At 43.9% G+C, this 27,785-nt stretch overlaps 2 protein-coding genes across 6 annotated transcripts in view; one reads left to right on the top strand and one right to left on the bottom strand.

Annotated features, from left to right (window-relative positions):
* The first annotated feature begins 3,542 nt into the window (after positions 1–3,542).
* Positions 3,543–25,324, top strand: LOC102567798 (killer cell lectin-like receptor subfamily B member 1B allele B). Its single transcript, XM_019490027.2, has 6 exons — positions 3,543–3,726; positions 17,158–17,256; positions 18,281–18,382; positions 21,730–21,881; positions 22,165–22,277; positions 23,788–25,324. Exons 1-6 carry the CDS (start codon positions 3,567–3,569, stop codon positions 23,924–23,926), a joined length of 765 nt encoding a protein of 254 aa, XP_019345572.2. The 5' UTR covers positions 3,543–3,566; the 3' UTR covers positions 23,927–25,324.
* Positions 25,325–25,517: 193 nt separating this feature from the next.
* The window catches only part of LOC102568417 (C-type lectin domain family 2 member B), a 30,013-nt gene continuing 27,745 nt past the window's right edge, over positions 25,518–27,785 (bottom strand). For all 5 annotated transcript variants that reach the window (XM_059726741.1, XM_014604521.3, XM_059726743.1 and 2 more), the window contains 2 exons: positions 27,292–27,395; positions 25,518–26,399 (listed from right to left, as the gene is read on the bottom strand). In XM_059726741.1, coding sequence (XP_059582724.1) covers positions 26,249–26,399; positions 27,292–27,395 — 255 coding nt within the window. In that variant the 3' untranslated portion in view covers positions 25,518–26,248. The remainder of the gene's footprint in view (positions 26,400–27,291; positions 27,396–27,785) is intronic.

The raw sequence follows: 27,785 nt of genomic DNA, 5'->3' as shown, positions 1-27,785 counted from the left end.
TATCCTGTGTGCTGAGGGAGGCAGAGGTCCTATGGAGAAAATGCGTTCCCATAATTAAAGTTAGCATTGTAATTCATATTCTACAAAGGGGCTAAACTGAGGCTGCCCAGGCTACTGGTGCTTGCTAGATCTCAATTGATCACTGGCCAATTAACTGATTAGGACTCTTCTGAACTGACTTCTTTTATCACATGATTTATCAAATGATGGGAGGAAAGTTTGGACAACCTGGAGACAGCAAGCATAACCCCACACATCACACCCTCTTACTAGACAGCCAGACGTTCACTTTCCGTACTTCCTCCATAAACTTATCTCAGCTGCTTTAATCTTCTTTCATAACCAAGCCAGTTTTGAAGCTCTGCTTTATTCTCCTGCTGCTAAATATGGTTCTCTCCAATATCCACCTGGTTTAGGAGGGAGGTTTTTCTTATTATTTCCCACCCATCTGCTCGGTGGGGGTAGTACAGGGCTCTGGAGCTTCTAAGTTGCTTTTCACAAAGCACTGCAGGCATACCTATTCCTAGACCAGCAGCTCCCAAACTCTGATAAATTGTGCACCATCAATTTAAAACAATACATCCGTAAGTACCACCAGCACATTTTTCAGTTCAACCTTAAGGACCACCAGCAAATTTTTGTCATATAAAGTAATTATAATGAGTCTGTTAACGCATACTGCTGACAGGTTGTCTGCGTACCACTGGTGGTACACATACCGCAGATTGGGAACCGCTGTCCTAGACTATATCTGACCAATGCTCTTCTTGAAAACCTGGAATGATGGAGATTGCACAGCTTCCCCAGGCAGTCTGTTCCACTGCCTCACTTTTCTAACCGGGAAGGAGTTTATCCCAATAGGCAATCCAAAACTGAAATCTACTCTATTGTGCCTTCAGGCCATTGTCCTTATTTTCCTGGGACTCTGGTTTATAAAGAAGGGTGCTTGAGTACTACCAAGTGGCAGGAAAAGTTAGCTTATCAGAAGTGGGTATGGGAATTCCCTTGGGAATTCATTGTAGCTTTCAGGCTGTCAAAAAATACATAGCGGCCAAGTAATGTGTAGGGTATGGTCCTGCTCATAGATTCATAGATGTTAGGGGCTGGAAGGGACCTTACAAGATCATTGGGTCCAGCCCCCTGCACTTAGGCAGGAAAGATTGCTGGGTTAGATGACCCTAGCAAGACGGGGCATGTGTAGATGAAACAGGGGCCCTAAATTGAAGCAGTGGGTTTTTAAAAACACTGCTTCAATTTAGAGCCCTTTAAACCCCCATGTTGTGCACACACTGACTTACCTGCCTCTCCAGCGGCAGGGAGGGAGGGCAAGCTGCTGGCAGGCGGAGCGGTCTGTGGGCTGCGAGGGGGGCGGAGGGCTGGTTCTTCTCTCTGTGGCAGTGGCGCCCCCCCACCTGCGGCATCTGCTTGCAGGCACCCAGCTCAAGCAGTCCCAGGGGAAGCACCAAGCCCCTGCACAGCTCATGCATGCAGGCAGGCTCCAGGGGGGAAAAAAGTTCAGGCTCACCGCTTTTCTTGGGCAAAGCCTGCCTTCCCAGGCTGCTGCAGGTCTTCCTGCAGAGCCCCTGAGCTGCATCGAGCCTGGTGATTTGCTCTGCAGCTGTAGGGGCAGCAAACTAAGACGCCCTGGAGGAGTTTTTGTTGGCTGCACGCCAAGTCATTTAAGGCGCATTACACTGCCAAATTCCATACAGCGGCTGGAATTAATGTGCAATACGCCGCTGACCCATACAAACACGGACACCTTTAAAGCAGTGCAAAAGGATTTAGCTTGCTTTAAGGTGTTGTGCACACATGCCTGTCTTTTCGTCTACACACTTTGTGAAGATCGTCAGGGTAGCTGATTGTACCACCTCTGGGGCGAGTCTGTTCCAGACCCCCAGCACTCGACTTGTAAAGAAGTTTTTCCTTATGCCCGATTGTAACAGGGCACCAGATACAGTGCCTGTTACGGGGCAAAAGGGGATGTGCCATCACAAGCAAAGAAAACTTACCCGCACAGATGGGCTAAGTTTTGCCTCTTTAAATTTAGGCACCCAGCAGGGCTTCCCTCAGTTCTACATCAAAGCAAAAATGGCAGAAGAATTTTGTTACAGGTGCTTTCTTTTTAGATCTTGTTGTGTGAGCCCAGCTGATGGAGTTTCCCTTAGCAGAGCAGGCAAGCTCTTTAGGGGTGGAGTCTGTTCTCTTTCTATCTGTAAATGTTGATTCCCTGCCAGTCTTTTTGAGTTTGGATGATATACACCTAATCATGTGGAGAAACCAGGAGCATTAATAAATTCCCTCTGGTAAAACACTGTGAAGCCCTCAGAGGGAAGGTGCTTGAGAAGTCTGTCATAGACTGATAGAATTGGTAGGGACCTCGAGGGTCCTCTAAGCCAACACCCTGCCCAGATGCAGGATGCACTATTGCCGTACTCTCCCAGACAGATGCATATTAGGGCTGTGCGAAGCTTTGGGTGGTGATTCAATTCAGGAGAGATTCAGCCCAATTCAGTGGCTGAATCTCTGAATCTGAATTGAATCAGGGGACCAATTTAAAGGTCTGAATCAATTCAAAGCTCTCCAAATCTTCAGAAAAGATTTGGAGAGCTTTGATGATTCGGACGGTCCCTGGTGGCTGCAGCAGGGAGCTGCAGCCAGACTCAGCGGGTAAGTACTAGGGAAGGGGGAGGGGGAGCTGGGGGAGGAGACCATGGGGGGACCCTTGCCCCCCCGCTCCCTCAGTGCCCCTCATGGCTGCCCTCACCCACCCCTGCTCCCTGTACTTTAAAAAAAAGTCCCGGTGCTCTCCAGGTGCTGCTGGGGAAGGGGCAATCTCTGCTGCCTACACTGCCCCACGCTGCATGGGGGGCTCTGCCATGAGCCCCCTGACCCTCCCCCCTTGCTCTCCCAGCCCCTGCATGGGTGTCCCGCCTGATGCGGCTCCAGCCCTTTAATAAAAAAAAAAGCCGAGAAAAGCCCTGGGACTTACCAGTCCTGCGTGGCCTCAGGGGTTCGGGGGCTTGTGCAGTGCCCTCCATGTGGCATGGGGCAGTGTGGGGCAGTGGAGGCCAGCAGGGATCGCCCCCTGCCCAGCAGCACCTGCTGAGTCAGGGCTTTTTTTTTTAACAGGAGCTGGGTCAGGTGGGGCAGCCAGTGCCAGGCTGGGGGGGTGGGCCTGCCTGATTCGGCTGCTGCTGAATCGCTGAATCAGATTTGGCCAAATCGAATCAGGACAGCGATTCAAATCACCAAATCAAATTACTGTCCCCCGAATTGTCCAAATCCGAATTCGAAGTGAATAGTAGCCACTTTGCATAGGCCTACTGCCTATCCAGCCTTTTGTTTAAAAACATACAATGAAGGAGATCTCTCATGGTTACACATCAGTGTTTCTGGGTACTGGTTAGGCTTTATTCAGCATTTAAATTACAATTGCAACAGAAAAAGGATGAGCGAGTCTTAAGTCCTAATTTATGGAGGAAGCCCACAGACTGTTGGGGGAGGGGAAAAAATACCTACACTTTCAGCTAGATGTCATTTCCTTAATTTAGTTGTGTCACTTCATGCAAAAGTATGAACCTACCCTTAATCATAGAACCACTTGCTGTCTGGCTTCACCTTCAGTTGCGTGTCCTGCCATGGCTGGAGAGGTCATCTACGCTGATTTAAATGTTCTTGAGGGGTCTTTTCGTGCAAACCTACCAGGTCCATCTCAGCAGCTCAGTAAGTGTGCTTTCCTTTTCATTTTTGTACCATAGTTGGCATGTGCTTTTATTTTTCTAATGTAATTTTTTTAAAACTGCAGCAACAGGTAGTTTCAAGAAATAATCGCTAAGAAATAAAGAACAAGGCTGTGTTTTTGTGCAGTCCTGTAGGGTTTAAAGTTAATGCTCAGAGTGGCTGACAGTCTGATTATAGGACTTCTCTGTTTTTATTGCAACACACAGCATAGCAAAGAGCATTTTCCATATTGCAGTTGCAGAACATACGTATGCTTGAGAAGATGTTAGAACTGATATACTGTTCTAATACTTGCACAGCCAACTTAACATGACAACCAAAACCTAATTAGAATTATGCAAATATTTAACTTTCCTACTAATGTAAATCACAGAAAAAAAAGAAATAGAGCTGGAAGGAACCTCAAGAGATCATTTAGTCTGTGCTGCCTGCTCAAAGCAGGATTGTGTCTGTTTAAACCATTCTAACAAGTGTTTCCTTAATGCAGTTTCAGTGAATGCAGTCTTCTGTCCTTGGGCTGTCCTGCCAGCTCTGATATTTGCTCATTGTGGATCTTGAACAAAATCTTGATCTCTGTTTTTCAGTTTACTGATCTGTAAAATGGGGATAATAATACTTGCCTGCTGCTGTTAAACTCTTTGAGATTATTAAGTGAAAAATACTATACCAGTGTAACTGGCCTAATGTCATCCTTACACCAGTATAGATGAACTATCAGATTAATTCTTGGCTTGGGTCTGCTGTTACTTATACTGAAGTAAATTGGATGTTAACATTTATGGATGTTTCATAGTTTCATAGTAGCTAGGATCAGGAGGGACCTGAACAGATCATCTAGCCTGACCCCCTGCCACAGGCAGGAATGAATGCTGGGTTCACAAGACCCCAGACAGGTGATGGTCCAACCTCCTCTTGAATTTACCCAAGGTAGGGGCGAGGACCACTTCCCTGGGAAGTTGGTTCCAGATTTTACTACCACCCTAGTAAAATTCTGAAGGGGGCTATCCCACAAATGAGGGAAATGGGAATTGGTGGTCACAGACCATAAGGCAAAGGGAAACCGCTGCAGTGAGTGTAGAGGTTTTGTTTGTTGCATGGGTGTTTGGCCACCCTAACTGTAAAATATTGCCTTCTGATCTCTAACCTAAACCTATTCTCCATCAGCTTATGACCATTGTTCCTCATCACCCCAGGTGGTGCTGGGGAGAAAAGGGCTCTGCTTATTTGCTGTTGATCTCCCCTGATGAGTTTGTAGGCAGCCACCAGGTGCCCCCTCAGCCTCCTCTTGCTGAGGCTGAACAGGTTCAGGTCCCTCAGTCTGTCCTCGTAGGGCCTGTCCTGTTGCCCTCTCACCAAGTGGGTGGCCCTCCTCTCAACCCTCTCCAGGCTGGCTTGATCCCTTTTGAAGTGCGGCGCCCAGTACTGGATGCAGTACTCCAACTGCGGCCTGACCAAAGTCGGCCTGACCAATGTGATTCTCTCTGGTTTTGCACCTCACCTTGCAAAGTCAATCAAATTTGTACAATGTAAATACATTTCTACCAGCTTATTAATGGGCCATTTCACACAGATATAAATTATTACTCGGGGTCCAAGGCAAGGGGGAGGGGGGAATGAGGTCCAATGAAATTATGGAGGTGTGAAAAGACAGAGCCATGTCCCAAAGGAAAGATTTGTGTCATATCAATAAACAGCTAATTTTCAGGCCTGTTTTCCTTATTTCACCTGCAGAGTATGGTTCAGTTACAGTACATGAGATTCCTATGGAATAAGATTGCTTAATTTTACTTCACAATTTATTTGCAGACTTGTTATTGCAGAAAGGGAAGGTTTTGTTTGTATCTGTCATTGGCAACAGTATAGCAAAGTCCTGGTCATCTGCTAACACTTAAAAAAAAAAAAAACCAAAAAACAAACAAACAAACAAAAAAACAAAAAAAGCATGTTGATATGTCAGGAGTGCCATTTCCTATGCTGGGGCTGCTGAGCCCAGACATTTCAGGGTATTTTGTTAAGGTTGTCCTTTAAGTATGATGCCATTTTTTTCCTTCTCTAGCTGTTTTTGGGAACCTTTCCTCAGGTGATTTATTACTACAAGAACTATTGTGTCCTTCACATCATTTCTCTCATGGTTGGGACTCAGTAATATTCCTTTGTCTGAGATCATTTCCAATGTCGTGTTCCAGTCTGCAAGCAATTGAGATCCTTATACTGGCAACATTTTTTATTATTATTATGACTTTTCAGCATCATACATTCATAAAATCTTAGAAGTTAAAGGTGCAAGGACTTTTCTAAACTCTCCTATCCCATGCAGAATTGTTTCCTATGAAGATGGAGGGAAGGGGGGTGTGTGTATGTGTGTGTATTTTTACCAGTAGATTTTTTTAAACTGATGTGTCTCTCCTCTCTCTCATAGTTCAACACCCCTCACTATTGGTAAACGTTTTGCGATATTAAATTGTTTCTCCTTTCTCCTTTTCATTCCTGTATCCTAGTCCTAGTTCTACCCTATATATTGCCCTAAGTAATCCCACCTCCTTGACATTTATATTCACGACATTTGTATTGTTGTGTCCCCTCTTCATTGTTCAGGCAATAAAAAAAGAGAAGTCCTATAACAAAAACATTTAGGATGAGATTTTCCAAATGAGCTGAAGGAACTTCAGCTTCCCAGGACTTTCACTCTTAGGCTCAATTGAGAATTCTGTCCTTTGGTCTTCCAAAGTCTCTGACATTTCCATCCTTCCTGCCTCTGGACGTTCTGCATTTGTTTTTGTCTGCACTTTTCTGATAGTGAAGGATACTATGGGGAAAGCTATATTTCTTCACAGGAGGCAGAGAGGAGGGACTGTCTGCTCAGTGATGTGATGCTTGTGTTTTCTTGTTGGTTGGCAGAGCACTTCATGTCTAATTTCTTTCTCACACTTACCTTTGAGGTCACTTTTGGCATCATTGTTTCCCTCCAACTGGATACTTGAGTTTTACAGAATTTTTCAAAAAGTGTTTTAATTTGTACAGATTCAGTCTTATGTCCCCCCCCATTTTTCTTTGTATCATTTCCCTAACGAGAACATAGGAGCATCAGAGCTGCCACACACAGTCAGACCACAGGCCCATCTTCCAAGGGAAGTTTAGGTTAGATATTAGGAAAACCTTTCTTACTAGGAGGGTAGTAAAGCACTGGAACAGGCTGCCCAGATAAGTTGTGGAATCTCCATCCTTGGAGGTTTTTAAGACACTGCTAGACAAAGCATTGGTTGGGATGATCTAGTTGGGGATGGTACTGCTTTGAGCAGGGGGCTGGAGTAGATGACTCCAGAGGTCCCTTCCAAACCGGACACCTTTATATCCTTTATTTTTCTCTTATAGAGAAAAATAGAAGACATAAAGGTGTTGGGTTTCATATCAATAGAGGACAGGACAGAGTAGCAGAAAACTGGAATGTCTTCTATGATGGTCACCCTACCTCCAACCCTCATTTTCTATGATTCTATGATCTAGCCCAGTATCCTGATGCTAAGGGAGCATGCCCTGTTTGTGGCCTCACCAAGTCCCAGGACTTCCTAGTCAATCTCCTCCTGGCACTAGCCAAGCTATCGATTTCCTTGACCCAGACAGAGGCTGTGGCCTGGATGAATTCCAGGGTACTGTGAGGCCATCTTCCTGTCACTCTACTCACATTTCAGGCATCCACAGGTTCTATTGTCTCATTCAGGGGGCAGTGGGCCATGGGCCATGGGCGTTGGTCAGTGTGCTCTGTTTGGTGTCTCCTTTTCGATCCCTTGTTATTAACCTGTGATCCTTATTCCCTTCCCCATTTTTTCTTTCTTTTTTTTTTTTGTCCCAAGCAATTAGTTGTTGCATTCCCAATGGCCTCCCTTATTACTGGCTTATAGTTTTCTTGGTGGGCCTGGGTTGACAATACCTCTTAACACAACAAATAGGATTCATGCTAAGGGAGCACTCCCTGTTCATGACTCCACCAAGTCCTGGGACCTCCTAGTCAACTTCCTCCTGGCCTTAGCTAAGCTGGCAATATATTTAACCAGGAAGAAGGCTGTGGCTGGGGGGTAGAGGGGATCCCTGGTGGCTGTGGGGCCATCTTCCTGTCCCTCATCTGTTCATATCTCTGAGCAGAGTTTCACTGGATAGTGTCCCAAGGGCCAGTGGGTGCTGGCCATCATGCTTTGCTTGGTGTCCTGTGGAGCATTCATTAGCATTTGACCCTCATTCCTGTCCCCATTTTCACTTCAGTTGCCTCAAGTATCCAGGTGCTACACACTTAATAGGCCATTCTAATAATAGCAGGGGCTAACAGTTTCCTTGTGAGCCCAGCCTCACAGTCCCCCTGAATAACAAATAAGCCTAATACTAAGAAGAAGAGTCTTTATGTAGAACCGTATCCAGACTGACCTGTCCCCTGCCCTGTTCACTTGAGAGCTTCCAGCATTCAGAGACCTAGTGTAATGTGAATATAATGTGTCACGGCAAGAGAAACTAGGGGCAGTCTGCAGAGCTGCAGGGAGTGGAGGGCAAGGGTGAGAGGAAGACGAAGCTTGAGGCTGGAGTAAGGAGAAGAGAGAGAGCAGAAGTGTGCACATGAAACTTCATCAGCTCTACACAGAGTGAAAAGTGGAGCTGGAAATCTCATTGGCTCAGTCAGCCAGGACTGGACTGAAGGGGCTGGACTCAGATTTGGCAGCTGCAGGTTGCAGTTTGAACACTTTAGGAACTACAGCCTTGTTTGGGGACACCTCCGAAAGTGTGTGGGGAAATTAAGGTGCTGAGTGTATGTTACCGCAGTATTGATGTTTCTTTACCTTTTACCTGTTCTTCCCTTTGGCCCACTGGCTTGTGACTCTAACCCCTATGATTTTCTATATAAAAGTGGGAACTCTCCCTTGTTTCTTATGCCAGTTGCTGGGCTGCAGGGTTGGTATAAACTGGTGGCAGGGTGGGATTCTGAAGGGGGCTATCCCACAAATGAGGGAAGTGGGAATTGGTGGTCACAGACCATAAGGCAAAGGGAAACCGCTGCAGTGAGTGTAGAGGTTTTGTTTGTTGCATGGGCGTTTGGTCCGGGAAGATGAGTACCACAGAGGAGGGGGTAAGTGGGAGGGGAAAATACACACAACCCATCTAGAGTCTTACGGCCTATATTCAGTCCAGCACACTATATTGGGGAGCAACAAGAATGGGGTGACTGGCATGAACAATTTGAAACAACAACCTGCAGCTGCCCCCAAACTTGAGTCCAACTCCTTCAGTCTGTGTTGGGGGGATGAACTGCATGCAGTATTCAAAGTGTGGGACTGGTACGGACTCTTACAATGGCATAATGACAGTTTCTATTACGTTTTCAATTCCATTCTTCCCTTTGTTTTTAAGATTTCCCAATTGTACATTGCCTATACATTTCACTGGTGTGATGCTTAACCCTTCCCCGGATCTTAATGAATCTTACGGAATATGTTAAGAAAACTCAGTGCTAGCACAGATCTCTGCATCTCCCTACTTGATACCTCATCTCAACTCAAGATACTGCCATGTGTCTTTACTTGTTTTTTTTCTTCATGGTCCAATTAAATAATCAGTGGGATGCTTGCCTGTGTGGGAAGCATCCAGATTCCCAAACCTGCACTACCGTTTCACTATTTTTTATTAAGTGTTCAGTGCAGCAGGGACAGGAACCCAGGAATCCCCATTTCCAGGTGGGTGACCTTGACCTTGACCTTTTCACTCCCTTTTTCAGACGCAGTGAATCTTCCTAGGGATGTTAATTATTCTGTGCTAAGTAGAACAGGTTTAACAGGAGAGTTTTCCCCAGGCTATGGGCTGTTCTAGTAGTTAGGGCACTTCCTGGGAATCCTGGAAGCTGCAAATCCCTCAGGCAGAGGATGGAATTAAACCAGGTGTCTCGCATTCTGGGTAAGTCTGCTAACCACCACATTGTTGGCTTAAAGGAGGGATGCAACACTAAAAATGTACCTAGCAGGTTTGTGCCATGGGCAAAACCATGCCAAAGAGCACATTAGTGGAATGCTGCTGAGTGCTGAGGAGGAAGAGGGGAAGGGTGCCAAGTGTGGTTGGAGGGAGAGGGGAGTTTTATTTGCTCCAGGGACTCAAAAAGGCCCTTGGAGTTCTTGCCATTGTGTGGTCTGCCCATTTCAGTTGTTGCTAAAGCAGTATCATGGTGTCCCTGTTGCCTTGATATGAACTCCCCATGGGCTGAGATTCTGGCACCCCCTTTAAGTTGGAGTCAGAAGCTGATGCCCTGTTATGCAGCCCAAGTTACACTGTTGTGTGCTGACACCACTGTCCTCTCCTTTGAAAGAAACTGCTGAGCCCTCCTTAGTCCTTTAAAAGAAAGGCCTTAGGCACCCAACTCCACGAAAGGGTCCAGAGTTGTGAATCCTTCACAGAGAGCAGAATCTCTCTCAGCTCAGAGTAAGGCTTACTGTTCCCAAGGAAGGGCAGGATTTGTACTCTGCTCCTGGACTGAGCATTTTCCATAGGCTACTGTAAATGATGCTCCTCCCCACAGCCCTCACTCAGCTTGCTTGTATCAGGAAGCACTAAATTCTCTTAATTCATTAAATAAGGAACCCAAGTGCATAACTTGGAGGTTTGTAGGTTGTAGCCGTGTTGGTCTAAGGACATAGTCAGACAAGATTTCCTCGGGTGAATTTGATATCTTTTATTAGACCAGCCCAAATAGTTGGAGAATAGTTATTAAGCAATCTTTCGAGTTCAAAAACCCTTCGTCAGGCTAAGGAAGTTTCAGCAGTTGGTGACTTTTCATTCCATCCAGGAAGAGCACACACCAACTGCTGAAACTTCCTTAGCCTGAGGAAGGGTTTTTGAACTTGAAAGCTTGCTTTTTAACTATTCTCCAACTATTTGGGTTGGTCTAATAAAAGATATCAAATTCACCCAAGGAACCTTGTCTAACTTGGAGGCTGTGAGTTTCATTGCTTGAGTACTGGATATTGTGATACCCAAGTCCTGCCGGTGGATCTCTCAAAGGCCCTTTCCTTGATTTTGGATTAGGCTCTTTAAACTGAAATGTAATTCATAAATTTGAACAGAGCGTGTAAAACATAATTTGAGAGGCAACATCCTCAAGGCCAACTTAAAAAAATGTAACATCAATGTTAACTCATGAGAGACTGTCACCCAGGACTGCCCCAAATGGAAGAAGAGTCTGTTGCAGGGATCTCAGTAATTTGAAGCCTCATGGATCCTTGTACATATTATGATGTTACCATGTACATGTGATGAAAATTTCCCTTTGTGTGTCTTAATGGCATCGCACTTCACATGCAGGCAAGTTTTGGGGGTTTAAATAAATTTGCATCGTCACAAACTAAATCACATCCCAAGGTAGTTTAGCTTGCAATGTTGCAACTGGAATGTTGCAGCCATTAATCTGTTATCTCGTCCCCACTCCCATCGCCCCAGCTGCTGGAGAGGTGGGCAGGCTCTGCCAAAAAAAAAAAGGATTGGGGCCCTCACCACTTCTGCCTTCAGCAGGTGCCTGTGGCCACGAGGACACCTGGGGCTGTTGGGGAATGGGCTGGCTTGCCCCAGGGGCAGTGCAGGGAGGTGGCAGGAGGGTGGTTAGGTGTGCTGGCATCCATAGAAGGCGGCAGGGATGGTGGATGGGGCACTGGAAGCCTGGGTGGTCTTGGGGAAGAGTTGGATTGGGTGACTGAGCTGGAGCAGCACCTGGCCTGCTAATTGCTAAAGAAGAATTAATGGATTCACCAAGAGCAAGTCATGTCTGACCATAAGATAACAGGCTCTGTGGATGGGGGAATAGCAGTGGATATGATATACCTTGACTTTAGCAAGGCTTTTGACACTGTCTCTCATAGTATTTGCAATAATAAGCCAAGAAAATAAAAACTACATGAAAGTACTATGAAGTGGATATATCACTGGCCAGATCATCATGCTCCATGAGTAATTATCAATGGCTCACTGTTTAGTTAGGAGGAGGTATCAAGATGGAGTTCTCCAGGGGTCTGTCCTGGGCCCAGTATTGTTTAATATCTCCATTAATGATTTGGATGATGGGATTGAGTGCACACTTAGCAAATCTGAAGATGATACCAAGTTGGGTGGAATTGCATATACTCTGGAGAATAGGGCTAGAATCCAGAATGACCTGGATAGACTAGATAAATGGTCTGCAGTCAATCAAATGATATTCAGAAAGGACAAGTGCCAAATCCTGCACATGGAACGGGATAACCACATGTACCAATACAGACTGAGGAATGACTGGCTAGGCTGCAGTATAGCAGAGAAGAACCTGGTGGCTCCAGTGGACTAGAATCTGAACATGAGCCAACAGTGTGCTTGTCTTACCAAAAGGACAACAGTATACTGGGTTGTATTAACAGTAATGTCACTTGCAAATCAAGGAAAGTGATTCTTCCACTCTATTCAGAACTGGTGAGGCCTCATCTTGATTACTGTATCTAGTTTTAGGTTCCACACTTCAAAAAGTATGTGGACAGATTGGAAAGTGCACCAGAGAGCAGCAAAAATTATTAGAAGCCTTGGAAGTGTGACATATGAACAGGCTTAGCAGAATTTAATTTTTAATTTTTAATAATTTAGATGGATAATATTGATGTTTATTTTAAACACTTATTTCCATTGTTACTGATTTCAATTAAATTAATAACATAAAGATCTTCTGCCCTGGGATGGAAAAAAATACAACGAAAAGGTCAAGAAAACCCCAAAATTTGTCCTTTCTATTTGGAGTCTTTCTCTCCACTTACCAGTCTCACCAGTAGCCTGCTTCACCTCTTTTTACAGTGTGCCACCAGTTCTCTGTAGCCGAGTTGTCTCACTCAAGCATCAGGAACCTCCCTGCCACTGTTTTGTATGCCTTCCTCTACAGCTGCTGTTTCAGGTCCAGCTCAAATACTCTTCCCCCACATTCCCCTTTTCTGGGTTTCAGTTAGGGGTTTAAGTAGCCTGCTATCTCTGTCCAGAGGTGCACTTGTGAGTAAGCAGTTAATTGCTTAATTGATAAGTCATTAGGCCACCCCCTGTTTTCCACTTTAAAGAGACTGGCCTTCTATACTCTAGCCTGCAACTCCCTTCTGTTCTTCCCCTCCTTTCGATTATTAACAATGGAAATGTTTTTCATCAGCCTCTGAGTGTGAAGTTAAATTGACATTTAGCAACGTGTACTGATAAAAATCAAATCCTGCCAAGCCTACATACGAGGAAAGGCAAAAAGAGCTAGGGTTGTTTAGTCTGGAGAAGAGAAGACTGAGCTGGGATTTGAGAACAGTCTTCAAATACTTAAAGGGAGATTATAGAGAGGCTGGAGATGGTCTTTTCTCTGTGACTAAGGGACTACACTAGGAGCAATGACCTGAAGCTACAATAGAGGAATTTAGGTTGGAAATAAGGAGGAATTTTCTGACTATGAGGGTGCTCAACCATTGGAACACACTATCTAGAGAAGTCATGGAACTTCTACCTCTGGAAATTTGACAGCAGGGTGCTGGACTAGCTGACCTTGTGAGATCCCTTCCAGTCCTGTTTTCTTATAATCCTAAAATCCTATAACAAACATACAAACTGTGTTCAGAACTGTTCTCTATCCTGTGATTTCCTTAAATTTGTTGTTCGTTCAAAATTATTTGCTGAATAATTTCTGGAAATAGTCCTTGATCTGTAGTTGATTCACAAACAAAACACTGTGAATATTCTACATTAAAAATATTTTTGCTGGCTTTGATGTTACAAATAAGTAATCTAATCTGTCCTTTTAATTCTGATTGCTAAAATACTAAACTTCAGTAACTCCATGCAGCCCTAATTGCACCCCCTTTGTCCAGTAATTTTATTTTCTAGTGTCAAGCTAAGTGTATCTTCTGTTTATTAGATAATTGTTCTTGCCACTTAACCTTTTACTATTTACATATAACGCTTCCCCCATAAAGACCTCAGAAGCCTCTTCTGTATTAAAACTGCATATGCAGTGAGGTGCAGTCAGTGAACCACATTGCAAACTTCTGCCCTGAACTTGCATGTCATGGAGGGATTGAAGCAATCCACTTAGCCAGCTGGGATGCCATCAATGGTCCATCAAACCTCAACATTCAACTTTAATTAAACTGTACTTTCTGTGCCATTGCTTGCCTTAGCCATCCAAAAGAAGATGATTAAACTAACAATAAGGGCATACTGTCTAATGCTCAAAGTTAGAAAATGTCAGAATTGAGGCTGTCCATGCCATCTTAATTCAGCTTGCTTGTGAATATGCATTATAATTCCTTTTAATCAGATGAGCACATGCTAGTTTTTTCCACAAGATGCTGCCTCACTCAGTGCTTTGACTAGAGAGTGAATGAGGAAGGGTTGTGGAGTGAATTCAGATGTTTTAGAAAAAAACGTTTTTAGTAAATTTGATTTAAAAAGTGAGCATCTTTTCCTTTACTGAAGCAAAAATGATGAGCACTTTAACACCTTCTCACCATAATGAATTTCTGAATCAGTAAATGCTGCCAGGCATGTTGTTGTGACCTACATACCATTTCTGAACCAACCACAAGTTAGCATGTTCATACCCAGAGAAGAGAACAGTAAACACCTACAGTAGCCTTGCCATTAGAACCACCATGCAGTATGGGTGTAGATAAACTTTAAAAATTACCATCTTCCTTTATAAATGGCAGTGGTTTGCAAGTCTCTCCTCCTCTTTGTGCCTCATGTTTCTTTTTTGGGTGATATGTAGGTGTATTGCATGCAAAAGGGGTTTTTAGAGTGGGGAAGCGGACTGTAATGGAGGATGGATATATATAAGGAAATGATCTTGGGGTCTGACACTATTGAGGTGCCACCTTAAATTTTTTCTCTGTGCAGATGCGCTCAATTCCTGCTAAGGGTACAGTAATTCAGCGGGCACAACATGACATGATGTGGAATCAAAAATCCAATATACTTTATTCAACCTTCACACTGGCATGAATCAGAAGTCCATGCACCATGTTTAAAAGAAACTCAACTTCTGTTTTTAAATAAACCTGTTTCCTAGTCCTCATGGTTGTGAAGAAAAGCTGGAAGAGGTGGAGTGCCACAGAAGAACATAGAAACCTGAAGACAAATTAAAAGAACCCCATTTAAGAAAAAAAAACAAAAAATATGATTTTTAAGGGCCTGAGCCATGACTTTTGAAGGCTGGGAGTTCAGTTCAACATTGAATTAATTGAAACAATACAGAGTCCCCTGACAGCACATAGACTGTCCTCTGTCACCTGGCAGCCAAGCTTTTATTCTGTTGGGCACAAGAGGAGGTAATGACCATCAACAGGAGCAGTGGCTTTACAGTCTCTGTAGGTGGCAGTGAGAAAACAGAGTGGTAATGTTATGAAACTGGTTCTGCTTGGAACAGTGGAACAAAGCTTTCAGACTGAAAAAAACCCAAAGATACATGAGTTTACTCGTTATCATCCCTAGATTGTGAGGACCATGAACTACTGTTTTTCTATTTGTATTAAACTTTATTAAATTTATTGTTGATTATAGCAAAATGTAGATGATCTTACACTACCAAGGGAACTACCAGCTCTTGGAAGTGAATCAGAATCGGTCTCCCTGGGTCACCAGCTGTTTAGAGTTCCACTCATGGTACATGATGGACTTCAATAAGGTCACTTATGTGTAGTCAAGGGCTATATTTCCTGGGTCACAAATATCACTGCTTCAAAAACATAGCTCAAAGTGCAGTGGAGGTAAAAGTGACCCTCAAGGTGACTCGGATCTATAGGTTTGCTGATTTGGCACACGCTCTAAGCATGATTTAACATGCAAATCGAGTTGCTGTTTCCAGCAGGACAAACTGGAAGCTGTACCAGGTCTAACACAGAAACAGACTGTTCTAAGCAGTATTGTATGCAATTGTGAACAATAATCCTGTGCTTAATTTCTGAGAATGTGCAGATGATAATATCTTCACTGGGCTGGGAACTGAGTAATTAAAATGCAGTGAAATATTATTTTGTTTCTCCTAGAGTCTTTCTCTCTTTTCCCACCCCACCCCACCCCAACCCACCCCACTCCTTCCCTCCCAGTCAATGTTTGCAATGCAGCTAAAAAAAAAAGAGATTCCAAAAGCAAATAAAATGTCATTACTTCTGGTCTCCAATTCCTTTTCCCACATTTAAACTCCAGGCTTCCCTACTGCACTGTACTAACTGATGCCCTTAGATTGGAAACCTCTTTTGGGGTTAGACATTCATTAGTTCTCTTGCATTCACTGGGCGCATCTAAACAAGACACTTACTGTGCATTGGCCTAATAACAGTGCGCAGTAGTGTGTCACAGCAAAAACTGTGCTAATAGCCTAATAACACTGTGCAGAAGGCTAATGCACAGTAAGCTTCACTAAATAAGTATGTGCTGATGCTACCTCACAGTAACTTTAGGTACTGTGCATTTAGTTAGTGTTTTATTAAGGAAGTAGTAAATTAAATGCACAGTATCTAAGGCACATTAATGAACATGTAAACCTGCCTACTGAGTACTCCAAATCAGGTGCCTTCTGCTGCCTCCTTATCTGATTTGTGGTTTTTGTGTTAGGATAAGCCATATTATATTTCCTACCACAACCTGTGATAAAAAACATCTGATACAAAACAATGTTTACAACCACATTTAGAGAAACAAGCTATAAAAAATTGTAGATAGAGTTAAGAACCTCCCTAGATAAAGTTAATTCTGGCACCCTTTGGAAGATGAAAGCAAAAGCAGTACTTTCTTACATGCTACTGAAATGCCAGCACCAGTGAAATCAGCAGTTTTGTGTTGATTTTGGTGTGACCAAGCATCAGTCCATGAAAGGGCTGCTCTCTTTCCCCCTTTTAATGCAAGTGTCTAGGTTCCCACTCTGAATCAGTGTATTTATTTCTGTGCCTGTGTGTCCCTTCTCTCTCGCTACACTTGATAGTTTGGAGAAACTTTAATGTGGAGAATGCCAATGCCCTAGTGGAGAAAACATCAACAATGGCTGTTAATGTTCTGCATCTGTGTCCTTCCTTACTCAGGATACTGTATTGGTTATATATTCCAGTTTTATTGTATACTGAAGGGAACTCCACTTTTTCATTTTCTGTTCCCTAACAAATTGTATTTCAAAAGTTCTTTTGAGCCCTTGCAGGTGAATACAGCATCATAGGGTTAGAAGGTCCAACTCCCTACATGAATGCAAAGATTTGAAAGAAGGCAACTGCTGAATATTTTTCGATGAGTTCAGTCTGTAGCCAATAGACTTTCCTGACAGTTTTTTTTCAACTCCTGGCCAATATACAGCTTGCTTTCTTTGGTTTTGTCCTTTAAGGCCTGTGATGAAAATGTTCTCTTAATCCCTGATTTTTACAGACAACCGCCAGTGTCCATGTTGGCATCGAGTTGTTCTGACCATTGGCTGTGTTGGGAACATTGTCCTGGTAGCTGCTCTAACAGTCCTGAGTGTCATGGGTGAGTAGCTGCCCAGAGTCATGCTGTTATTTATTCCCATACCCACATGAAATCATAGCCCACACAGCAGTGTCCATCAAAATTCCTGGTGTGTTCCATACCTAGCATGGATGTCAGTATTAGCATAGCACCTACTAGTGGTTGATTCCCTGATCTTTTTCACAGCATGCACCTTTCAACTGTCTTTTGGCCAATTCCTTTTTCATTTTCAGTGAGATACGCCTTGTTTCTTTCTCTTATCAGCTGCATAACATCCCCATGACAGCTCAAACAAAAGCCAAAGCAATGTTCTGAAATTTTTTAATACATTGTTAGTTGGCTTTAAATTTGATGTGCCAGTGACAAACAGGGAGAGGAACCAGTTACATGGGAGGAAGCCTCAATGGCTTACTATTGGTGGTCCAGGAACTAAATTTAAGGACCTGTGTATTAAGATTACCACAAATGTTTAAGAACTTAATAAAGGAAATGCCTGTGACTAAATGTTACAGGGGTGTAGGTTGTAGCTGTGTTGGTCTAAGGACATAGACAGACAAGTTTTTTTGGTAAATCTGATACCTTTTATTAGACCAACTCAAGTAGCTGCAAAAATTCTTTTTAGCAAGCTTTCAGGTATAAATATCCTTCACCAGGCTGAGGAAGCATCTGCAGTTGGTGTGTGCTCTTCCTGGAACCAACTGCAGATGCTTCCCCAGCCTGATGAAGGGTATTTATACCTGAAAGCTTGCTAAGAAGAATTTTCCCAACTATTTGAGTTGATCTAATAAAAGATATCAGATTTACCCAAAGAACCTTGTCTGCCTGTGACTAAGTGTGACACCTTCTTTAATAAAGATGAAGAAAGTGAAATACATGGTGTGACTTCTAACAAATGATTGTATTTTCTTCCCTCCCCTCCCCTCCCCTCCCCTCCAAGATGTAAACACACACACACACACACACACACACACACACGCAACTGAATGATCTGTATTACAGTCACACACCCTTGGCTGCCTCTATTCATCTGGTTGTTGTTTGGAAGTGTTCCAGGTCTGCTCTTCAAATGCCACTAGCAGTAACAACACTCAGCTGGTATCTCATCTAAGACAAAGTCTGTGTGAACCACAATATAGCAACTCAGCAGGTAACCACACCACATTCTAATCACCTACTATATATGGCAGGATTTGCTACCCTATATTAGTGGGGTGATACATCTTCAGGTGTTACTAATGTTAGGCAATGCATTATCCTGCTAGGCAGTGAGCTCATAATTCCTTTGTAGGAAAAGGATGGGGGGTGGGGGGAGGTTTAAGATGGCAGAGGGTGAAGCATGTTCTGCTGTTTTGTCAGCAAGAAGAGTTATAGAAAGGTCAGGAGGCAGGGAAGATAAGACAAGGGAGGAAAAGAGAAAGGTATTAGAATTGTTACTTCCAACCTTTATACCAGTGATTCTTAACCAGGGTGCTGAGCACTCTGGGGTGCTGCCAGATCCTTTGAAGAGTGCTAAAGGTGTGAGGAGTAAGCACACAGGTAGGCATGAGCTAAGTAGATAAATGCAGTCTTAGGCTTGTCTTTGTCTGAATGATCCCATACCCCCAGTGCCTGGCCCCTCTGCAAGGTAAGCACTGTAATATATCAATTCTTTTTTTTAATTGGGTGCCACTCAATTCACAGAAGTTATGAAGGGGTACTGCAAACTCAGTGAGAGGTGCTTTGAGTCCCAAAAGATTGAGAACCACTGTTTTATACAATCTGTATCCACAATTCTCTTGAAGTTAACCCAGACACTGCTTCCTTATAAGGGCAAGTCCCAAGGCACCCTCAGCTCCAGGACTGGGTCTTTGGGGTCACAACATAGCTGCCTGTCTATGTGGTGCCCCGAAAGAGTCTAGACCAGGGATCAGCAACCCCTTGCACATGTGCAAGAGTATGGCACACAAGGCCATTTTCCTCAGCAAGCCATAGCTGACCCAGACTCTGTGCAATGTCTGCCAGCAGCTGCCCAGAGCCCAGACCAGCTGCAGCCAGGAGGCTCCAAACAGCTGCATGGGGCTCTGTAGCCCTGGCATTGCTGCTGTGGCTGCACCAGTTGCCTACTAGACATGCCCAGAGTCCAGGTTGGCTGTGGAAGGCAGCTAGGAGGCTGCAAACAACTGCACAGGGCTCCAGAGCCCTGGCACTGGTTCCATAGTGGTGGCAGGTGCACATGTGGCTCACAGTGCATGGCAGAGAAGGAACTGGGGCAGTGCAACCCTGGCCCTTTCCCTGCCATCCATCTAGAGGCACACGTACAGCCATTGCCAGCAATGAGGATTGGGCCCCTTGTGGCTCCCCCATTTCTGGCATGCCAAGTCAAGGCATTGGTGGAGTTTGGATGATCTCGGCACTCTTGGCCAAAAGCGTTGCTGACCCCTGGTCTAGACTACCCAGCTTCTTGTTGAGGTTGTACCCCTATAGGGAAGGAATGTGGCCAACAGTAATGGCAGCTATGGAAGTAGCCTTCCCTGCAACAGTCCAGCATTTGTTACCTGGAATAGAGCAGGCAAAATCCTTAGGTCAGTATGGGATGGCAGAAACTGGGTGAGTCATCAGCATGGAATCTGGAGTCACTGGGGAGGAGAGAGAAAATCAGGAATTGGAGGAAGAGAGAAAGCAATGTGCAGGAATTGGGTGGACAGTAGGTGACAGTAATATGGAAGGGGAAGTGAAAAAGGATTGGATGCTGCTCAGAAGATGAAAAATAGTTGAAAGAGGAGGAGGGTAGAGTTGGAAACAGTAGGGAGGAGGGAAGAGAAACCTAACATCCCTACCATGGCCTGATAAAGAGTGGGTAATGTAAGAGAAGGAGATCTCTCCATGAGAGAGGGAGGCTGAGTGTGGGACCCATGAGGGTCTGGGAGCCTACTGAGAGGCTGAAAGTGGGACCAGCGAGGGTCCAGGAACCCTAGAGGAGGGGCTAAGTGAAAGAGAACATCAATGAGGATGCCATCTGTGAGGCATGGGGCACAGTGTAGGGAAAGAATGGAGCCATGCAATTAGCTTGTAAGGTAGGGGCCATGGGCACTCGATGGTTGTTTGAGAGCAAAATTGGGAAACCCTGGGGCAGCCTCCGACATAAAGAAAATAAACATCAAGGTGAGGCAGGCAATTGAAGAGGTAATTGCCCAGAAAGCAAAGACTCCGGGGTCTTAGAAGTTCCAGAAGCTTTCCTTAGACCAGCTCAACTCTGTAGCCCAAACTCCCAATGAAACTTTGTTCAAAAAGGAGGCAAGAAGGGCAGACCCTCAAGAGACTGACTTGGTTAAACCAGAGAAGGAACAGTGGAACAGCAATGCAGAGAAATGGAAGAATCTTGCCCCTGGGGACAGGAAACTGTCCCAGAGATGAATGAGGGACCCACCCACCTACCCTATTGACAAGAAGTTTCCATTTCCTCACCCTACTCTTGTCCCCCCCTTTTTCTGGTAATCAAGCACTATATGAACAATAGGGAAGGCATAGGGCTGGAACTGAGAAGTTAAGAATGAGATGTAACGTAAACAAGAGGGCCAAAAAGATGAGTTTTCAGCTATGGCTGTGACAAGGATATGACAGCCTGTCAGATCAAGTTGGGGTCTTATACAGACCACGAGGCCTATACAGCACAATGTTCCCTCTTAAATGGGATAACACAACTATATGGTAGAACAAGTGGAAGGTGAGCTAGTCTTCGTGCCACCTATGGCAAAGAGCAGAGGCAGACGGTTTGGCCACAATTATCTTCTCTCTGTTGTCAACCCTGTGCCTCATCATCACCTTGGCCTTCAATTGCAGGGGAGGGTTGGCAGTTTGTGGCTGCAAGAGCATCCGAGACTTCTTCTAACCCAATGGGTGAAGATTTTCTCTTTACTAGACTATCTAAACTAGCACCAATGATTTTAGCACTAATCTCACAGCTATTGACATTAACCTTCCTACCCTTAAAAAGTGTGGCTACAGGAAAAAATTCAGCTCAATTTCAGTCTCTGTGATTGCAAAGTAAAGCTTGAAAACACTACCTTATTGAGCCCAAAGGCTCTGAATCTAGAAGGCAAAGGAAAAAGAACCCCACATTTCTTCTTAGGTCTCTGTTTCTGAGTGGAGGGGCCTGACTCATAATTTTTAAACGTTTGGGAATGTCAATACTGGGCTTGCCTGCGTCCAATTTGGATTCTCAGTCCTACCCTGGCATTCCATCCCACCTCTTTACAATTTCCGGGCTCTCCACACAGCTCTGCCCGTTCCCCTCAACCCTGCCCTGTAGCCTCCTAAATCTCCCAGTTTCTTTACTAGGCACCTAGAGCTCTGGAAGTGCCTCTGAGAGATTTTAGACCTTCCATTTTTTAAAAAATATATCCTGATTGGTTAATGTGTTCAGTGGGAAGTGCCCATACTGTGGCATAGGGAGAGTTTGAATCTGATATCCCCTACAACTTTTGTCAAATCTCACTCCTGTCTTTTCTCTAAAAGGAGCCAGTTGTAACCTCTGCCCTCTACAATGGCTGCTGCATCTCAGAAAGTGCTACTGGGTTTCAAAAATAACTGGGAATTGGAGCAAGAGCCATGAATATTGTTCATTAAGGAAATCCCATCTACTGGTGATCCATAACTCAGCTGAAATGGTAAGAGTAAAAAATAATACTGAGACTTCAAAAGCATGTTTTTGTTAATGACAATGGACCATTTAATTTTAAATAAAATGTTTGAATAAGTTGTTGGGTGGATCAGGACAGGGGAAGAGATTAGCTTTTTTCTGCATGTATCCAAACCAACTGGAGGAAATATGTAGGGATGAAACACAGAAAACTAAAGCACACCTTAGTGGCAGCTGGGTGAAACAAAACGTTTTTCCCCAGAGACTGAAGCCCAATAATCATAACTTGTTTCTCTGTATATGTTTAACAGGGTTTCATCATGAATATTACAAAAAGTAAAACCCAGGTTTGGATTGGACTTCATGCAGCATCCTCCATGGCAAAATGGAGCTGGGTGGATGGCTCCTTCTATGATGACAGCTTGTGAGTGCATCCTGGTCTTCTCTGTAAGGCTGGGCTAAACTTTCAATACACTTAAATCCCAAAGGAGAAGAGTAGATATTAAGAGAGAGGGAAGTTGTCCCTGCATTTCCTGTTCTTACACTTTCACCAGATGAAGTGAGCTTGGGCTCATGAAAGCTTATGTGTCTCTGATTAAGTTAGTCTGTAAAGTGCATCTCTCCCCTGCCTTTCATCTTACTTTTGGCTAACGCGACAACCTACCCAGAAGTGCCTGAGTTGTTCAAATACCCAGTTCCATTCCCATTAATATATAAGGTCAAAATCAGAATGTAGCTTTGAAAAATCTTAGCCTATACCTTCTAAGTGATGTACGAGAATGACCAGCATCTGCAAACCATGGACACTGACATTAAACACCTAACTCTCCATTAGGAAACCCAAACTGTGAGTCGCCCGATTTTTCAGAGGTGCTGGGCTCCCACATGTGAACATTCACTTTAGGGAAGCTTATGAAGGATCAACATTTCATAAAGTCTGGTCATGCACAGTTACACATCTAACCTTGGATTAAATTGTCTAATTTTAGGCACCCAAGGTGACACTTTTAGTTATACCAGCTAACCTCCAACTGTGTTAGAGAAGTCATTTATCTCCTTTTTTGTGAATGGGGATAGTGAGTGAGGTGAGGAAGTTTGCCCAAGGTCACACCAAATAGGCGGTAGCAGTGAGAATGAAACTCTGGGGTTCTTGGCTGCCAACACTTGTGCTAACTCCTCCAAAGTACATGCACTGCTTCTTAAGAAAAGACTAGAGCGAGGTAGTTAGCTTTAGACTAACAAACTCAGGCAGAAGACAGGGCAGGGTGGCATTTTTGAAACTAACTAGTTCGGAGAAGCTTCCATACACAACAGCCTTTGTCAAATGCAAGAAGAGAACAATGCACGGACCACTAAAAAGAAACACAGCAAAGGAAGAGAAAGGTTGTTACAGTTGTTTTTGGAATGTTGTTGTCAATATGGGGGCTTATCTTTGTCAATTTTTAGTCAGCTTTAGGATAATGAATGTAGAGCTGGAAGAGACCTCACAAGGTCATCCAGTCCAGTCCCCCTGCTCAAGGTGGATCACTCCTGACTGAACTGCCCCAGCCATTCTTTGCCTAAAGAAAGGTGTGGGCTTCAGCTAAACAGGTCATGGAATTCCCTCTGCGCTGGGTTGTAGCAAGGCTCGGGTTTGCCTTGGTGTAGCAACATCTAAGAGAGAGGAAGTTCAATTTCTATGACTCATGCCAACTGTGGTCTCCTTGCCGAGACTGACTGATGGTGGCATTGTTTTATGTAATGCAAAGAGCTGTTAATGAGACCAACACCCAACTCTCTTTGCTGGTTGAGAGGTAGGCACGTACTGGGACATTTTCGGCCCAATGTCAAAAGCGATGAAAAAAGAAATCATGGCCTAAGCATGGGACATGAGGACTAGTCCTTTTAGATGTTATTTGAGAAGCTTAAAAATGATGTTCTCCCCCATTTCACAGGTTCAGAATGAACCGTCATGACACCTACCACGCTGAAGGAGACCTGTGTGCTATCCTGACACGGCAGAATCAGGCGGTCACTGTTGCTTGCAGTGAGGAATACAAGTGGATTTGCCAAAAAGAAGCTGTTCCTATATAAGCAATGGCATGAATGGCCTGTGCCGTGCCACTGAAATGTAAACAGCGCTTGAGGTTGGTCTTAAAGGACTTTCTCAACTGAATTGACAAAGAAAAAGGTTGGATAGGGGTCTCCTTTTAAATATCATTCTCTTGTTCTATTTAATTAAGAAATTAAGGCCTAGCTTCACAGGAGATGCCCAGTTTCAATCCCTAGGGGCACCATGTTGCTTTGTGGAAAGCAACAGTCCTGAGTTGGACATGTACAGTTTGACATGTAGAGGGCACAGGGCATAGTGGGGATTGAAGACTTACTGGTGAGATTCACAGAAGTCAGCATAGTTAGATGCCCAGTTAGAAAGAGTGGTAGGATGTCCCATCCCCTCAGCATACACATAACGGGCTGTACCTCCCAGCTGAATTGCAGCTGTCTTCTGTAATGAAACAAGGAGGTATTTTTGATAACTTGTTTTAATTTGACAAATTAGGAGCTGATAGACAAGGGGTTACATGCTTAAGTGATGCTCAGACAAGACTGGTTGTTCTAGAATCACAAACACCGTGTATCATTATTAATAGTGCATCTGTGTGTGGGAAGGGGCTTCTTTATCAAGTATGGTCATAAATCGCATTAAAATGGAGGTGTCTGTATCTATCCACAACCACATAGCCAGTTTGTCTGATTTTTCAAAATGGATTTTTCTTCTGTTTGTCAAAGTCTCTGGAAAACAAGCTTTGCGAGATCCCTAGGCACTGGATTACATGTTCACAAAAGAGGCCCCCACCACAATAGGCCACCCCTGTTCAAACCAGGAGGAATTCACTCATTCAGAGCACAGGAGGTGTGTTTAATGTGGCAAAACCCTGACCTGGGCTCTGGGTTGCCTACTCTGCCATCTCCATATGCCACTCCCTGACTGGCTGGGGCACAAGTTGTCTCAGCATGGGGACTGCCTGCTGGCTAACCCTACGCTGAGGCACTGTGTGCCCCAGCCAGCCCCACTTGCAGCACATGGAGCAGTGGGACAACGTGTCCTGCTGCAAACCACATGAGTAGGGGCATGTACTGCAGCACAAAGTAGCGGTATAAATTTGTGCTGCTACAAATGCACGCCTCTACTTGTGTGGATGCAGCCTGGGAGGCCCCGTCTTGAAAAGTGGGTAATAAGTATACATGGCAGAATTAGATTTTTATTTTTTCCATAATTTTGATGGATAACATTTATGTTTATTATTAAGCATTTATTTCAATTTCTACCAATTTCAATTTTCAGGATTGTGCAAAATAAGGGTGTGTAGGGGCAGGCAATTTAGTAATGACAGCATACTGTCAAAAGCTTTATACAAATGACATGTCAAAATATAAAAAATAAATATCCATAAATCAATAAATCATATCTGCTTTTAATAATTTTGTTCATTTGGTAGTACTTCCTCTTCCTTTGTTCCAAGTCCTTTGGGGTTTCTGGGAGTTACAGTCCAAACTACAGTCAGGATGGTTATGTAGGACTGCTCCCCCTGTTGTCACACACTCCATTAGCCATCACTTTTCTTATGTTCCCTTTCCATAAATTTTGAATATTAATGATGGAAATAGTTTTTGTTGGTCTGTGTGAGGTGAAATTAATATTTATTGACATTTACCAATACAAATAGAATCCTACCTTGTGTAGTAATAAGTAACATAGTCCAGAAAGAGTGAAAGCATTGGCAGAAATAATTTGGAAAATGGTGAATGAAGGCTTTGTTGTACATACAGGAGAATTACAAAAATAATTTAAATAATTTGAAAAGATTTTTCTTCACATGCCATGGATGGTACAGAAATATTATGATGCTGTGGTAACAATATTAAAAGGTTTCACTGTCATTTGTGATCTGACCTGTATAGGTAACCTGTGGCACCTGTATTCACAAGCAACACTTGCTTGAGTTCAGTCCTGATGCAGAATTCCATCCTTGAGTTTTTCCTCACTCTGCCTTCCCGAGTCGACTGGCCCATTCCCATACCAAACCTCTCTGGAAAGGAGAGCAGAATGACTCTTGCCCAAATGCTGCCAGCATGAAAAAGTCAGTAATCCAGTTCTCATTAGGCATGACCTTGGTCCTTAGATCAGCGAGAAGAGGATGCTTTCACGGCATGACTGCCGTGAGAGAACGTCTCTGGCTAGGAGGGCAGGCCTGTACCCTGATGCATCACAGAAGCCAGTCCCTATGCTGAAAGAAGCACACCATTAAGAGCTGCAGAGTCTGAGATGCAGTCTGAAATGTTCATCTGTGCTAACAAGGCGACTTCTGAACCAGGGAAAGCAACTGCAGTAGACAGTCTGTAGGAAACACTCCCCTAGGTGACCATAACTTCTGAGTCTTTTTGCTGCCTTTGTGTGTATTCATCTGGCCTGCTGCAGATCCAGTTTCTCTCAGTGTAGCATCCAGAACTACTGACAGCAAATTCATTGAGGTAAGCACAAAGAGAGTTTCCCTTTACTTCAAACCTGCAAAGACACAGAAAAGAATGGTAATCAGCTCAACAGCCACAAAGCAAATAGTCCTCCACAGGCATTACAGAGCAGAGATTGGTGGAGCAAACTTCTGCGTGCTCAAACCATCATATTCCCCCTCGTCCTGGTTTGTATCATGATTTAGGAAAAACCACTCAAATACTCCATGTTGGAAGAAGAATCCCTCAGTATAAAATCATATTCATCCCTACTCCTCAGTGATCTAAAGAGATCTCAATTTCAGATCTCTAAATTACTGCCATCAGAAGTGCTGCGTCAAAGCTGAGGTGATATTCAAGAATAATTACTCTAGAGCCTGTTGTTCCCCAGCATTTGAAGGCTCAAGGGCCTTTCCATATATGCTCCAATCTGAGTCTTCCCCAGTGTCCCATTCAATGGTCTTCCTGGGCAGAATTGGATCAAAAATGTTAAAAAACAAACAAACAAACAAAAAAATCAAACAAGAAATACCATGAAAATGAGAAGCAGCCACTACTAGGAAGGTCTGACCAGGGAGCTAAAAAAGACTCAAGGGCAAACTTCAGCTCCTGCATAACAGCAGCTCTCCTGAAACACAAGAGTTGTAGAATCCTGCTTATTCCAGGACCAAAGACTAGAACTAAACTGGACAGTACTGCAGTCCTGGAGCTAATCTCCCCCCAGGCTAGCTGTGCTTAATGTGTCCATCCTCTAGAGAACAAGGGTCTATAATCTTCCCAGACTATGCAGTGCCATATTTGGATGACAAGGCTCCAGAGAAAGTCCAGTGGATCAGGTGACTCAGAGAGGCTTCTCCCAACTATGATGTTAGGAAGTGCTGTTGTGTTAGTGGTGCTGTCTGTGCAAGAGATGCAAAATCCAAATTTATAGGAAGAAAAGAATTTACCAGTTGTTGAAGTCAGTGCCATCTGTCCATTTCCATGGCTGCCCTGGCTTTCGGCTTAGTCCGATCCAATGATCAAGGGTGCCCTTATATCGCATTACAAAGTTCTTTTTCGGAAAAAGAAAGTTAAAAAAAAAAAAAAAAAAAAAGAAAATAGGATACCATGGTTTTTGAACCCGAAAGCTTGCTTAATAATTGTTTTCCAACTGTTTAAGTTGGTCTAATAAAAGATATCAGATTCACCCAAAGAACCTTGTCTGCCTATGTCCTTAGACCAACATGGCTACAACCTACACCTGTGTATGCATTACACAGTGCACTCATGGGTGTCTTTGACCCTTCTGTTCTCCCACCCGATTCCCTCTGTAGTGCACAGGAGCAAACAACTTTCTCCAGTCTTAACTTAACTGAAAAGATCAAGACAAGTTGTCCTGCTGGACATGGAACTAACCTCTCTAGAATAACTAGCACTACTTCACAGTCAAGGCGCCTAGGAT

This window comes from Alligator mississippiensis, chromosome 4 (assembly GCF_030867095.1).
Source record: "Alligator mississippiensis isolate rAllMis1 chromosome 4, rAllMis1, whole genome shotgun sequence".
In the NCBI taxonomy this organism is placed as follows: Eukaryota; Metazoa; Chordata; order Crocodylia; family Alligatoridae; genus Alligator; species Alligator mississippiensis.
This window is presented reverse-complemented; position numbering and strand designations above follow the sequence as displayed.